The sequence below is a fragment of the Podarcis liolepis genome, assembly GCF_965112155.1.
Source record: "Podarcis liolepis genome assembly, chromosome: 14".
In the NCBI taxonomy this organism is placed as follows: domain Eukaryota; kingdom Metazoa; phylum Chordata; class Lepidosauria; order Squamata; family Lacertidae; genus Podarcis; species Podarcis liolepis.
In genome coordinates this window covers 11,808,136-11,824,000 of record NC_139569.1, presented here as the reverse complement: position 1 = coordinate 11,824,000, position 15,865 = coordinate 11,808,136, and the positions used below count along the sequence as shown (strand labels likewise).

Genomic DNA, 15,865 nt, shown 5'->3' with positions numbered 1-15,865 from the left:
AAAAACGGTATCTAAAATACAATAAAACACATTTAGAAGAGGCATTAACACCAACAAAGTTGATGGACTATGCCGAAATGGCAAAATTAACTGGGAAGCTCAGGAATCAAGAAGACAAGAAATTTAAAAAGAATGGGAAATGTTTATAATGTATATACAAAATCATTGTAAACAGGTCAAAACATTAGCAGGATTTTAAATACATTTGTAACAATGTATAGATAACTTAGGAAGATGAAAATTTAAAGAAGTACTGATATGCAGTTGAAAATAGAATTAAAAGGACCCATGGAAGGGATGTGGAGGAGTCAGGAGATTCAGAGTAATCTCAATATTTGGATTTCGTACTGCTTTATGTTGTATGTTTATACCCTTGAAAATCAATAAAAAAGATTATTTGTTTTTTTAAAAACCAACATAATCTGTGCCTAGTTTTCAAAGGATAGGAAGGTCTTAGACTGCTGGCAGAAGGATGATAATAATCATAATAATTTATTACTTATTCCCCGCCCATCTGGCTGGGCCTCCCAGACACTCTGGGCGGCTTCCAGCAGAATATTAAAAACACAATAAAACATCAAAGATAGCGAGGGAGCCAGTCCAACCTCTTTTGGGAGGGAATTCCACAATCTTGGGGCAGCCACCGAAAAGGCTCTGTCTCATGTCACCACCAACTGTGCCTCTGATGTTGATGAGAACGAGAGAAGGTGGGCTTGGAACTATGTTTCGTGCAAGAACTCTCATCGGTGACCTTGAAATTGACCACAGCTTCCTTCATTTTCCTGCCACGTAAGGGAGGGCCTGGATTCCAGCTCTGAAAATCGCACTGGGAAATAGCAGAGGAGCAGAAGGGAGCCCAGAAGCTCAAGCACCGCTAAACCATGGTTGGATGTTACACATGGACCCAACTCAGCAGAGTCTCAAAGGCTGCTCCCTAATACAGTCGTACCTCATGTTGCATCCGCTTCATGTTGTGTCTTTTCACGTTACATCCCGCAGCAACCCGGAAGTACCGGAACGGGTTACTTCCGGGTTTTGCCTCATGCACAGAAGCGCTAAATTGCGCCGTGCGCCTGCGCAGATACAGCACGTTGAGTTGAGGGCATTTCATGTTACGGACGGGGCCCCCAGAACGGATCCCAGCCGTAACACGAGGTACCACTGTACTCTGTTATGAAAGGAGGGCATTTCTGGTGTGAAGTGGTTTCTTTTAGGCTGCAACACAGAGGACTGAACTCCACTGTGTGTGTTTTGTCCTGTGTGTGTTTTGTCTTACAGGGGCCTCCCGACGGATCGGTATATGTGGAGCGATGCCTCCGGCTTGCAGGAGTGTACAAAGACCAACACCAAGCCCCCGTCGCCACAATGGTCTTGGGTAAGCGGACTGGACCTTTCCGGACATTGCCCTGTTGCAAGGATGAACTGACTTGCAGCAATAGATTTCCTAGAGTTGGATCCCTCCCTGTCCCAGCTAGGTGCCTTTGGACAAGTCACAAGCCTGTACACCATGTACAGAGACAGATGATTGATCCACCTATCTCAGTATTGTCTACACTGACTGGTAGCAGCTCTCCAGGGCTTTGGGCAGCATAGTCTCTCCCTTCCATATTGGGCGATGCTGGGGATTGAACCCGGGACTTCCTGCATGCGAGGCAGATTCTCTCCCACTGAGCTACAGCCATTCCCTGGAAGAAAGGTTCATAGAACCATAGAATTTTAGAGCTGGAAGAGACCCCGAGTCATCTAGTCCAAACCTCTGTGATGCAGGAATCTCAGCTATAGCATCCATGAGAGATGGTCATCCAACCTCTGCTTAAAAATCTCCAAGGAAGGAGATTTCCCCCACCTCTTTGTGAGAGTCTGTTCCACTGTCGAACAGCTCCTACTGATATTTCGTTGGACTCTCCTTTCTTGTAACTTGAATCCATTAGTTCGGGTCCCACCGCTCTATTTGCTGCCTACTCCAGTTTCGAAAAGGATATCGGAAAATCCTGTGTGATAACTAGTTTTTCCCTAAACTAGTTTTTTTCTGTTTTGCACTGGGAGTTTTTCGTTTGGGGGTGTATGGATAGGATGAGAACCCTTGACTGCTGGTGTAGAACTGCCTTGGCCCACCCACTTGCCTGTTCCCACCTCCCATTTTTTAATTTCCCACACTTCCCCCAAAGGGCCCAATCATAGCTTTGCTCCAGGTCATTGTGGTGACTTTAACCTGGATGAGTGGCTTCCCAGACCCAACTGCTGCTACTGGAGGAAGCCACCAGGGGGCACCCTGCTAGAGCTAGAGCTTTCTCAAAATTTATGTTGCTGGTCCTGGATAGGGATCAGATTTCTTCTCCTCCTCCTTCTGAAGTCTTGACTCTCTCTCCACTCAATCCAGGTTTCTGACTGGTACATCGATTTTAGCGTTTCGGGTGGCACTGATCGGGAAGGGTGGCAATACGCAGCTGACTTTCCAGCGTAAGGCTTATTGGTTTTTTTTGCTACTCCTAAAGGGTTTGGCTTGCATAAGTTACCTCCCCTGTATCTGTTTATGAAGTCTTAAGAATGGCAACAGGAACAGAAGCTTTTGAGAAAAATAAATTTTAACCCAATAAATGCAGAAACAAGAATCTTGGGCCACATTCATACTGTACATTTGAAGCACTATGATACTGCTTTAAGCAGTCATGGCTTCCCCTGAAGAATTCTGGGAGCTGTAGTTTGTTAAGAGTGCTGAGAGCTCTTAGGAGACCCTTATTCCCCTTCACAGGCCTTTAATTTCACGAGTTCCCTCTGAAGAGGGAGTAGATTGTTAAACCACTCTGAGAACTATTGCTCTGTGAGGGCAACAGAGGTCTAACAAGAACTCCTTAGATGTATGGTGTGGAAGTAACCTTGGATGGATTACAATCTAATATTTTTTCGCTGTGTTTTTTACCTAACGTTCAGGTGGGGCCTGCTGCTGTCTGGGCACTGCCATTTTCATTTCCCATGATGCCCTCCACACAGTGTTGCTCCAGGGGATTGCGGGAAATTAAAATGGCGTCTCCAAGAATGGCTGTCCACAGGAAGCATTCCAGTGGTGGGAGAATTAAAAAGCTAAATGGAGAAGATTGGTGCTTGTACATTTTGCCTCATAGCTCAGGTTCTACAAATGCTAAAATCTTGCTTTTTAAAAAATTAAAGATGGGAATCAGTGGATTATGGATAATCTTTGGGGGGAGGTGAACAGCCCCCTCACTCTCTAGACACCCGTATGTCCAAGTAGCCCAGCACTGATTACAGCACATCCGCTGCTGCTGCCACCAGATTAATCCCACCAAGGCCTCCTTCGAATCTGGAGCTGGACCTCACTGCAGGGTTGTTGTGAAGAGGAAAGGGACCACACTTGAGTACCTTGGAGGGAAATGGGGAGGATCAAAGTAAATTCAAAATCTGGTGCTCTTTGTCCCTGTATCAGTTTATGGAACCAACAGCAAGAAGATCTGAATTTGTTTCATTACTCATGTCCCATTAGACTGTACAGAACTCCATAAGCTCCATTTATACAAAAAATAAATCTGGCACCGGGGTGTTGCTTTGCTCTTTAGCAAAAGTTCACTCGTGACAAGTGGCTAACCCCCAACATGGGAGCCTGGTTGGCCCAACAAGCCACCCTTTGTCTGAGAGGAGCGAAGGGCCAGGACCTCTTTATCTTTTTGCCGGTGGACAGCATTAAAAAACAGTGCATCTCTCCTTCCTGCAGGTCTTATCATGGGCACAAGACAATGAAGGACTTTGTGCGGCGAAGGCGCTGGGCCAGGTAAAGCACATCACACTCAAAAATAGTTTAGGTACCTCTCAGGTATATTGCAGGAGGGGGAAAGGATTTTCCCTTCCTTTGCACGTACACTGGCCTGCTTCCCTTACCACACACTTTTTTGATTTTTAAAATCTGATTCTATTCTATACTGCTTTTAGTTAACGGCCTTACTACGGAGTCATTGGCAGCTGTTAAAGGATGGTTCATAAGAATCTACGAATAGCCCTGCCATCCTGTTCTCACAGTGACCGACCAGATCAGGGGTTGGCAAGGCTTACCGGGCATGGGCTGGATCACTCCCGCAGAGATCCTCCGTGGGCCGGACTGGCGCAGCGCGATGCCAGAAGTCACGTCTGCGCATGTCCACGGTGCAGGAATCGCTTCTGTGCATGCCCAGATGCCAAAATTGTGCCTGCGCAGAAGCAATTTCCAGCATCTGGGCATGTGCAGAAGCGATTTCCAGAGCCGCAGAAGAGAATACCCGTGCCGCGCTGTGCCGGTTTAGCACAGTGCATGGGAACTTACCAAGCGGGCAGTTCGTGGGCCAGTTAAACAGCTTCTGTGGGCCGCTTCTGGCCCATGGGCCTTAAGTTGCCGACCCCTGGACCAGATGCTTATGGGAAGCTTGCAAACTGGATGCAATGAGTGCTCAACAGCACTCCTGCCCCACTTGCAATTCCCAAGAACTCCTATTCAGAGTTATAATGGTGAATACACAATCTACCTGATCTCTCTGGTCTTGGTGAGTTTCAGTATGAACGGACCCCCAGCCCCTGACTAGTGCAAGGATTGGGGCCATCGCTCGCCACCGACCTGGCGAAATGCAGCTGGCCATAGAGGGCTTTTAAAGTCAACACCAACACGTTGAATTGTGCTCGGGTACATACTAGGAGCCAGTGTAGATCCTTTTGGACCGGCCGTCCAATCTCCACTCACCCCCTCCCCCAATAAAGCAAAGCAAATGTAGGAGGAACGAGTTGGGTAGTTTTTTTATTTCCATGCTAAGCTGGAAGGTATCAGTGCCCTGACCCTTCTCTTTGCCCTTTGACCTCCCGACCACCACACAACAGTGCCCTTATTAGCTTGGCTTTCTAAGTATCTTCTTGTGCTGAACTGCTGTTCATCCAGGCCCAACGTTGCATCATGCTCATTTGGCTAATCGGTAAAACACACACGCCTTCGTTAGCTTCTGTAAACCTACAACTTGAATTGCTGCCCACTGCAGTTTTTGGCCTCCCGTTGGCTGCAAGTTCAGGTTTTTCTGGGCCCTGAAGCGCCAGTTCCTGGTGCTTTGCAAGGCCCCCTCGGGTCTCAAACCGTTGTATATCCTGCAGCTGCAGATGGGGAAAAGAAGGGGTTGTTTGGCCCTCAAAATTCAGCCACGTTCCCCACCACAATTCCCTGCGTCAGGTTTTGAAAGTGTTTGCACCCTGCCACCCACGATCCTTCTCACAGTGCTTCATAGCATCATAAATGTTCATGCATCTGTAAGAAATTGATCTTCAGTATTGTCTGCTCTGGCTGGCAGCAGTCCCAATAATTTTAGGCAGAGAGTCTCTCCCAGAGCTACCTGGGGATTGAACCTTGGACTTCCTGTGTGCAAGGCAGGTCCTCTGCCATTGCCCTTTTACTCACCTCCTTTCTCTCTCCCTTGCCTTTCCAGGAAATGCAGATACGTCACCAGTGGTCCTTGGCTGGAAGTCCCCCCAATAGCCCTGTGGGACGTTTCCATCATTCCTGAATCTCTGGCTGCTGAGGACGAGTTTGTGGCTCTCTGGGCTATCAGCGACAAGGGAGATGTGCTTTGTCGACTATGCATCACGCCCCAAAACCCAGCTGTGAGCCTTTTACTTTCTCGTGTGTTCGTGCAAACTGAGCTCCTGAAATGAATGTAAATAACATCACTTGTGCACTTTGCTAGTTTGTATGCTCTTGGGTGAGCTCCCGTTGCTCGGTCCCTGCTCCTGCCCACCTAGCAGTTTGAAAGCACGTCAAAGTGCAAATAGATAAATAGGTACCACTCCGGCAGGAAGGTAAATGGCATTTCCGTGTGCTGCTCTGGTTAGCCAGAAGTGGCTTAGTCATGCTAGCCACATGACCCGGAAGCTGTACGCCGGCTCCCTCGGCCAATAAAGCGAGATGAGTGCTGCAGTCTCAGAGTTGTCCATGACTGGACCTAATGGTCAGGGGTCCCTTTACATTTACCTTTATGCTCTTCGGTAATCAGTTATAAATGTTTTTTCAATGGGGCATGTTAGGGTCAATCTTCATGTGCAAGTGTTACTTCAAACATACCTAGGGGGACCCATGGAGTTTTATCTTCTTGATAGCTATCTTTCTATTCAAGTATCATTTCTATACTCAGAATGCCACCTCTTTTTTGCCATTGTGTTCCATTTAAATCTAATAGACACGACACAAAAGGAAAGGGGGAAGAGGAGGGCCGATGAAAATAAGCGAATCCAGGAGCCAATGCTTAACGTTACACAATTGTAGCAATGGCAAGGTGGAACGACCACTGAAGGGAGGCAGTGATGGGATGGGAGGAGCCAAGTGGCAAGTGACCCCCCACTGAACTTACTAAACAAGGCCTTCCTGTCTTGCCTCTGATGGAGACAGATCTGGAAAGTGGCGAGGGGTTTGGGGAAAGGAAGGACCCCAGCAGCAGATGGAAGCAGAGCCAACGATGGCCATATCCTTTGTCCCCATTTGCCCACATAGTTTTACAAGGGCAGCACTGAGGCTGAGGAGGAAGCAGAACAGACAGAGCCACCTTCTGGACCCGTTAGAAAGTAGGAAGGCTGAGGTTGGTGAGGCAGTGCCCCATTGCCCTAACTGAGCCCAACCAGGTCAACATAGGGGGTCTGACTGGGTCCCCTCATCCCCCAGCAGCAGCCTGAGACCACATCTAGCGTTGGAGTTTTGAACTTTAGTGCTTGTAGTCAGCCTACCTTGCATCTAGAACCAAATGCGTCTTTGAAGAAGTCCTGTGCATTTTTAGTAGGCCGTTCCAGTCTCAGGACACAGTCATGCAACTTTGCTTGCCCTGGGAATTGCTTTGCAGAAGGATGAAATCCTCTGTTATTGTTACCTGTCTTAGAAGTTCAGGAACCACTGAAATTGGGTAGCTAGTGCATTCTCTCTCTTCCCCTCCCCTGCCCCCCAATTAGGGAACATCCTGGCTCCACGTGGGAACAGATCAGCCCTTCGTTTCGGTTTCCATTGGAGCATTTCACCAGGTTTGGGCCGTGGCCCGCGATGGCTCCATCTTCTATCGCGGTTCAGTATCGCCAAAGAAACCTGAAGGTAAGCCTGTGACCACTGGCCACATGTTTATTTCTTTTAGTTAACAAAACTTAACACCCTGCTTTGATTGAAGTAAAACCTCTTAAGTGGTTTGCAGGAAACATTTAAACCACAGTGGTACCTCGTGTTACGTACCGCCCCCCTTACGAATGCTGTGGGTTATGCGCTCCGCTAACCCAGAAGTAGATGCCCCTTGTTGCGACCTTTGCCCCGGGATGCGAGCGGAAGTCATGCTCCGGGGGCACGGCAGCAGCGGGAGGTGCCATTAGAGAAAGCACGCCTCATGTTATGAGCGGTTTCCTGTTACAAACGGACCTCCGGAATGGATTAAGTACGTAACACGAGGTACCACTGTATTGGCAATACTAAAACGATTAGAAATATTTTTTAAAAAATATATATTATTTTATCAATCAAAACAGTTAAGAGCCATTAAAAACATTTGAAGATAATTAAAATTAACAGTAAAAAGAAGAAAGATTGAAGCACATCAACATCTGCATCCCTGCACCTACAAAATTAGCATGTCCAGGAGCAGAGTTTTAGGCTTGTTTTCCTGTGTGCATGGACCCAGATCACTTTGCCCTTTCTGGAGTGATGTGGATTAGGTCTTGCAGAAGAAGGCGAGCACATGGACAATGGCAAAAAGGTGAATCCACTCTGGGAGGGGGTCCCACTGGGGGAATCCTGTGCAAGTCCAGATCTAGAGCCACCACTGAGTATGCTGAAGATGTGATAAGCCAAAGTATAGCTGCCCCACGGGAAAAGGGCCAGAACAGGCCCTCTGCTGTGTTGATTCCTGCATGCAGGTGTTTCTGAAGGTTCTGGGTTTTGCATCACTGACTATAAATCATGCTATAATTATTAGTGTTGTTTCATGGCTGTCTGGCTGTCTCTGTCATTGTACAGGTGACTGCTGGTACCATATTCCTTCTCCCCCGAAGCAGAAGATAAAGCAAGTCTCTGTTGGGCGAACCTCTGTCTTTGTTGTGGATAAAAATGGTGAGCTGCTAGCTTTCTGTTTCCAGAGGGGTGTAGTCCGCAGTTGTCTTAAATCTGTTGCACCAAAACACAACCAGGAATCTTATGGCACCTTAAAAGATAAGGGGTGTCTGCAACCAGTATTGAATGATTATTTGTCAGAAACTGAGATTGTGCAGTAGCACCAAGTGTGTTTTCATTATGAAGGTGGAAGGAAGCAAGAGGAAGTACATGCAAGTCCCATTTTCGGAACTCTCATTATCTGAAATCTCGGTTATCCAAACACAATGAACCCGAATCTTGCTACACGAACAGCTGATTCAGATATCCAGACATTTGGAGTTTGCCACTTTCTCACTCGTTTGTGTTTTGATGGTCATCCTCAACCATTTCGGAGGGAAACCAGGGAGGGAGGGAGAGAAATCAGACAAATCACGGATTAGAAATGTTCCCATCGGAAATAATGGAAATCATCAGCTCATTATGTGAACATTTGCCTAATGATCAATTTCATGGGAGTGCATGGTGTTCAGAAAGCGGGATCTGTGTGTCATTTTGTTCCCAGCCCAGGGAGTGAGAGCCAGGGGTTTCTGCACACATTGGCTGCCAGTGGGAATTTTCTAGCATACAGCCAATGTTCGCAAAATGCAGGCTTCTTCTCCCCCTTCCCATCAGTTGATGGGAAGGGGAAAAATAAGACTTTGCCAGCTCAGTGGTCAGCACTTCGGGAACCAAAAAAAGTTCACCTCTTCTGGATTACAGGATTGTCTTCCGACTTTTAAAGTATGATGTTCACAAATGCAATAATGGGGCAGATCATCTCATGTCCATGCCAAACATTTCCTTTTGTAGGTAATCTGTGGTATCGCCAGGGAATCACACCAAGCTACCCTCAAGGCTCCAGCTGGGACCACATTTCAAACAACGTCCGCAAAGTGTCCGTTGGGCCTTTGGACCAGGTCTGAGTGCGCCGTCAATGTATCTCTTTGGAACGATGATTGAAGGGGACACGATAAACTTGTTTTGTAAAGGATTGTTCACTAAGGTTGTTTATTTACCTTAAGGAAAGGGCACAGACCACCCTGGTCTGTGGTGACTAGTCCCTATAGTAAGACAGGGAGGTCCAACAGTAGGTGGCGCCAGAGCCAATGACAGGCAGAGCCAACTCATTCTGGTTTTGCCCCCATCCTCTTCCTTGCTGAGTTCTACAAGGGCAGCACTAAGGAGGATGAAGGTGACAGCCAGGGCCCACCCCCTGGGCTGATAAGTAGCCAGGTGGGGGCCAACTGAGAGCAGCCTGAGGTTGGTGGGGCAGTGGCCCACTTAATAATAATAAATTTATTATTTATATGCTGACCATCTGACTGGGTTGCCCCAGATACTCTGGGCGGCTTCCAGCAAAACATAACAACACCATCAAACATTAAAAGATTGCCTATACAGGGCTGCCTTCAGATGTCCTCCAAAAGTCAGATAGCTGTTTATTTCCTTGGCATCTGACAGGAGGGCAGGTGCCACTACCGAGAAGGCCCTCTGCCTGGTTCCCTGTAACCTCACTTCTTGCAGGGAGGGAACCTCCAGACTTAACCCTCATGGACCAGCTTCCACCGATCCTGGCCCAGCCTTTGAGAGAGAGAGAAAGAAAGAAAAGGGGTTTATGGAAAGTTGTAGTGTGGCTCCTTCCACTTCTTTCTGTCGGTTTTCACAAGTAATAAAGCAAGATTTAATTGCTTGGTGCTTCTCATTCATTCTTCTCTGTTGTGACATTGGAATGGTCCCCATGATCTGATACATCTACTATCAGAGTGCATCTGTTTGGTGCCCGCCAGATCTTTTGGACTGCAGTTCCCATCAGCTCCAACCAGCATGGAGAGTGGTCAGAAATGAGGGGAGCAGAGGTGGTTTTAGGGTAGGGCGAATGGTCCATTCGGACTGGGCGCCGCACTGAAAAATGCTGAAGAATGGAATGAGAGAGGCGAACCTTTGTGTCACACAGGGCGCTGCTGAAATTTGGGGTGGGAGTTGTAGTCCAACAACATCTGGAAGGCCAGAGTTTCCCCATCCCCCGTTTAAAGCCACTTCACATTTTCAACCCAGCCTGAACAGAGATCCATTGCGTTTTGCAACATGCGAGTTTCTCTCTTCTCTTTCTGTTTGCATGTTTTGGAAGCTGGCTGCAGCTTGCCAACTCCCAAGCTGCACCCAGAATGAAAAACCTGTTCACATGCCTAGCTGACTGCACCTGGGAAGCATGTAAATTGCTACATGGACGTGTCCTCCTTTTGCACAGGGATTTTGGTAATGGGAAAAGCACCCCCCTTGGTTGGTTGTTTTTAGTATTGGTAATCAATAGTGTAGGAAGAAATAACATGGTGTGCGTGGCATCATCAGCCCTATTCCTGTTTTCTAGGTCTGGGTGATAGCTGACAAAGTACAAGGGAGCCATAGCTTGAGCTGTGGAACGGTCTGTCATCGGACAGGAGTCCAGCCAATGGAGCCAAAAGGCCATTCCTGGGACTACGGCATTGGGGTGAGTACCTTCAACGACACAGGACCACAGTTCCTCAAGGATCGCCTCTCTCCATATGAAGCTACCCAGACCCCGGGATCAATTTCTGAGGCCCTTCTGAGAGCCAGTGTGGTGTAGTGGTTAAGAACGGTGGACTCGTAATCTGGTGAATCGGGTTCGCGTCTCCGCTCCTCCACATGCAGCTGCTGGGTGACCTTGGGCCAGTCACACTTCTCTGAAGTCTCTCAGCCCCACTCACCTCACAGAGTGTTTGTTGTGGGGGAGGAAGGGAAAGGAGATTGTTAGCTGCTTTGATACTCCTTAGGGTAGTGATAAAGCGGGATATCAAATCCAAGCTCTCTTCTTCTTCTTTGTGTTGCTCCTCCACAAGAGGTCTGGAGGGTGGCAAGCCAAGAACCTTTTCTGCAGTGGTTCCCGGTTGGAGAAAGCTCTCCCCAGTGAGGCTCGCCTGGCGCCTTCATGATACACCTTTAGGCACCAGGCTAAAATGATCCTGTTCAGCCAGGTCTTTGGTTGATGGACATCCAATGGCCTTTTAAATGTGTTGTGGAAGTGGGGGCGATCGGTTTGTTTCTGTTCTCATTTCTGTTACGGATTTTTTTTTTAAAAAATATTTTTATTGAAGTTTCACAAATTATGTAATAACAAACAAGACATTAATACAGACAAACAAAGAAACAAAAACAAGTATAATTTCAATCCCTTATTTTCTTGTAACTTACTTCCCCGACTTCCTCATACCTCCCCTTTCTGTATTCCAATTTCCAATTATTAATTCAGCAAATCCTCTCCCTTATTATCCAATTAAATTTTTAGCCTTTCTTTTCTTTTACTTAATCATTACAGCTAGAAACCACATAATTTCTAAACCAACGTCATTCTAGCATTCAATAATTTTACAATGTTTCCTAAGATAGTCCTTAAATTTCTTCCAGTCTTCTTCCGCTGTCTCTCTTCCCTGGTCTCGGATTCTGCTGGTCATCTCTGCCAGTCCCATATAGTCTCTGTTACGGATTTTGCGAGTTTTTTTACATTGTAATTTTATGTTGTGATCGGCCCTAAGATCTACAGCAGCGGTCAGCAAACTTTTTCAGACCTTGTGGGGGGCCGGACTATATTTTGAAAAAATAATAAAAATGAACGAATTCCTATGCCCCACAAATAACCCAGAGATGCATTTTAAATAAAAGGACACATCTACTCATGTAAAAACGCGCTGATTCCCGGACCATCCGCAGGCTGGATTTAGAAGGCGATTGCCCCCAGGCCTTAGTTTGCCTACCCATGATCTACAGGGGCTGTATACTACTACAAATACATACTACTAATACTAATAATAAAAGACACAAACAGCTGGAATTTGTTAGGGCCTGCTGATTTTCCGGGCACCATTTGGAGAAAATTTGTAAGCAGAGCCGGGTAGAACAGCCACATGTATGGTTGGCAGGTGCCTAGACTGTCTACACACACACACACACACACACACACACACACACAGACCCTACACCAAGGGTTGCCAGTATGGTGACTACAGGTACACACATGCCCACAAAAACATTCCCCTGGTGTCCGCAGGGTCTTCTCTACGTGCTGAAATTAGGACTGAAAGAAGCATTCCATTATAGCAAAAGAGCAGGTTGCTTGACTACAAGTATATATATATATAAATTTTAATGAACTTTCTGTTTTACAATTTAGAATATTCATTTAGACAACCTTAAAATATCAGTTACAGATAGGTAGCCGTGTTGGTCTGCCATAGTCAAAATAAAAAAATTCCTTCCAGTAGCACCTTAGTTGGTCTTTAAGGTGCTACTGGAAGGAATTTTTTACTTAAAATATCAGTGACTTCCCTCCTTCTCTTTCCATGCTTCATTTTGCATAGCATAAATCCCTGCCTATTTTATATAAACTAAACCATTCAGTATTCCCATTATTACTTCCATCAAAACTAATTTACACTGTTGAATTTATCTTAATGCTGCCGGCGTTTTCAAGTGTATACAATTCACCCCCCCCCCCCATATATTCAGTAAACATTTTCCAATCTTCTTTAAACGAATGTTCTCCTTTGTTCTCTTATTCTATAAGTTAGATCCGCAAGCTGAGCATACTCCATCACTTTTAAGTTGCCATTCTTCTTTGGTTGGGACCTCGCTCATTTTCCGGATATTTTCCCTGGCTTGTAAATCTTCCCACGGGTCCATTTACAAGAGAAAAGGGTGCTGGACTTAAGTGGGCCATTGGCCTTTATCCAGGAAGGCTCTTCTTGTATTCTTAGAGAGGCTTTACTTGTCCATGTCGGGTAGCTGTTGCACAGCAGACTCTTCTCCAAACATGTGGCTGATTTTTCCCTTTTCTTCTTTGGCAGGGAGGATGGGAGCACATCACAGTAAGAGCGAACGCCATGGAGAGCACCAAGGCCGTAGCCCAGGAAGCCTCTGCAGGGCGTCCCACTGAGCCCAACGAAACTGAAACTGGAGAGAGCGAAAGAAGAGAAGACCCTCCCCAAAACACCGTCTTGGTGGACCCGGCTCAGGGCTTGGACCAGCATGCTGTGCAATGTTAATGCGCTCCATTCTCTAGAGACGTGGGTGTAGGATTTTGCTTCCTCTCCACTCACTTCACGCACTCCCAATCGGTGTAAAGTTTCAGTGGATCTGTGCCTGTTTCTGAACACTTTAGTCTTGCCCGGACGGAAGAGGGAGTTGTGTGTTCGTGAAGGCTTAAGGAGTCCAAATCTGCCTAGTTCTGTGGTTGGTTGTAGACCCTTTGTTTATTTCAGTGGGTTTTGGGAGACTATAATAGAAGACCCCCCCATGCAAGCCCCTCCCCCCCAAAACACTGAGGAGTTTGCACAGCCACAAGCCTCTGCAGATCAGAACCATGGATCCAGGGAATCAAACCTGGTCCTCTCTGATTGCTGCGGGACTCCAGCTCCCATCAGTCAACATAGCCAATGGTTGGTGGTGATGGGAGCTGTAGTCTAACAACAACAAGAGCAGGACAGTCCCAACTTTCCGTCCTTTAGATGCGTTGTTCATTAGAACTGGATTTTTCTAAGTGAACCTTTTTTTAATGTTTGTTTTTGTGGGAGGGCGTTGTTGTTGGGTCTTTTTTGTAATTAAGTTATTCTCTTCGTAATATTTATTATGCACAGCACTGCCGAATAGGCTACGATGATGCCAGATCTTCCCAATTAAGCTGAGCCCTTTTTTTAGGCAGCTGCTATGAAAACTGAGATGAATGTAAATAGGAGTCGTGATGTCCTGGTTCCCCCCACCCCCTTTTCATCAAACCTGTGAAATGATGATCCCACTAATTTCATTGGATCTGCTGTGTGAGGTCAAGTTCTTGACCGGTGAGAATCCCTCTCCCTTTTCGGAGGTGATTTGCTGAAACTGAAACTCTTAGGGTTAATCCTGTGTAATGTCCTACTGCTTTCTTCTTTTCTTTTGCAGTACCAGTTAGATCTGCTCTAAAATAATATCAAAACAAAGTAAGTCAGCAGCACTGGTCGGCAACTGGCTGCCCCTTGTCAGTTGGCGCCCATGAAAAATCACCACCACATCTTCTAACAACTGCAAGTGCGGCAAGCCAATAGAAAGCACATTGGATGCTCCTGCACCTTACAGCTCCTTGCCACCACTCACCCACTTTAGATAGTGCCAACCTGGCACCCTCCAGATATAGTCCAATAACATATGGAGGTCACCATATTGTTGAAGGCTTGGATGGTGTAACCTGGCTTGTAATTGAGGCAGAGAGCCAAAGCAGCCTGACTCCTTGCCTCTTTTGAATTGCCCTACCAGCCAATCTAGTTGCTGATCACAATCACTCACCTGTCTTTCGATTTTGGAGGTCAGGCTGGTATGTAATTGCGGGGGGGAGAGGAAGGTATATTACAGGAGTGAGGAACCTGTGGCTCTCCAGCTGTTGCTGAACTACAGTTCACCTTAGCCCCAGCGAGCTTGGCCCAGGGATGATGGGAGTTGTAGTTCATCAACACCTGGTTGGGCCAAAGGTTGCCAACACTTGGTTTACTGCCTTCTTTTTTTAAAAGAAAAAAAGGACATTTCCTCGTGTATGCAGTTTAATAAAAGAAAAATGTAGATCAGCTGATAACAACAAATATCGACACAACTTCACTTCTTAAAGCATTAGTCACTTGCACCAGGTGTGGATAAACTTGGAGCGTTCTTGTTCTTTGCTGCTTATTTTATCTCTAGCTCTTCTCAAGATGCACTTTAAAATTAGACCTTCCTTTTGGGAGAGATAAAAGATGCACACTTTGTTCCTTGTTTGCTGCTGCAGCAAAGCAGTTCACACGAGCCGTTTGGGCATGAACCATTGCGCTGCCACACCATTTAGTGCTCCCAGTCCAGGTTTGATATTTCGCAGAGCTTGGGAGATTTGTATTGCCACCAGTGAGGGATCTTGCCAGCCGCATAGGGCACCCCACAGAATCATCTACAGTTGTCCCTAGAGCAGAACGGGCTTTACTAATTTCCGCTTGATCTGGACAATCAGTTCCATGTTCGGCTGCACCCTAAATCAGTGCTGGTAGAAGCATCCCTAGACGACACCACTTCAAAATGCAGGATAGGGGTGTATGTGACCAGGATACGTTTTTTAAAAAATGGCACATTTAGAGAGACAGACCTATATCCTCACTTCCCACGATGGCATTTCTGACATGTTGGAACCTTTCAAAGCAAACCTATGATTGCCTCCATGCATATGCCAAAGTGGTGCAAAGTGGCGCAGCTGCGCCATGCAATATTTTTGATGTATGGTTCAACATGGACAGCCCAATCTTGTGTTTGCTGAAAGGGTCTCAAAGGGGCTTCTTCATTAAGGCTTCCTCCAACGTGTGGCTGCCCTGGGCTACATGCTGGATGCAAGTCAGAATCGAAAGCAGGAAAATGATCAAAAGTTCACTACTGGGACTTGCAGGTTGCAACTCTTGTACTTTTTCTTTTTTAGAAAAAACAAACAAGAACTGTGTTGCTAAGAATGTGGAAGGCACAGATTTTTCCCATCACAGAAGCCTCATCAGAGCAACTGTTAAAGGCACAGCAGCCTTGATCAGAAAAGGAGCTGTTTGCTGGACATCTGAGCCAGGCGGAGTCTAGACCAGGCTTCCTCAACCTCGGCCCTCCAGATGTTTTTGGCCTACAACTCCCATGATCCCTAGCTAGCAGGACCAGTGGACAGGGATGATGGGAACTGTACAGTGGTGCCCCGCAAGACGAATGCCTCGC

At 46.6% G+C, this 15,865-nt stretch overlaps 1 protein-coding gene across 2 annotated transcripts in view; it reads left to right on the top strand.

The window, feature by feature from the left end:
- Positions 1 to 15,865, top strand: part of TECPR1 (tectonin beta-propeller repeat containing 1) — a 48,550-nt gene that overhangs the window by 25,256 nt on the left and 7,429 nt on the right. The window contains exons 17-25 of one of the 2 annotated variants that reach the window (XM_083474172.1): positions 1,279 to 1,375; positions 2,381 to 2,460; positions 3,728 to 3,784; positions 5,448 to 5,622; positions 6,955 to 7,090; positions 8,000 to 8,092; positions 8,924 to 9,030; positions 10,482 to 10,601; positions 12,973 to 15,741. In XM_083474172.1, the coding sequence (XP_083330298.1) occupies positions 1,279 to 1,375; positions 2,381 to 2,460; positions 3,728 to 3,784; positions 5,448 to 5,622; positions 6,955 to 7,090; positions 8,000 to 8,092; positions 8,924 to 9,030; positions 10,482 to 10,601; positions 12,973 to 13,170 (1,063 nt within the window). In that variant the 3' untranslated portion in view covers positions 13,171 to 15,741. Of the gene's footprint in view, positions 1 to 1,278; positions 1,376 to 2,380; positions 2,461 to 3,727; positions 3,785 to 5,447; positions 5,623 to 6,954; positions 7,091 to 7,999; positions 8,093 to 8,923; positions 9,031 to 10,481; positions 10,602 to 12,972; positions 15,841 to 15,865 lie in introns of both variants that reach the window. The other variant, XM_083474171.1, reaches the window with a different exon arrangement.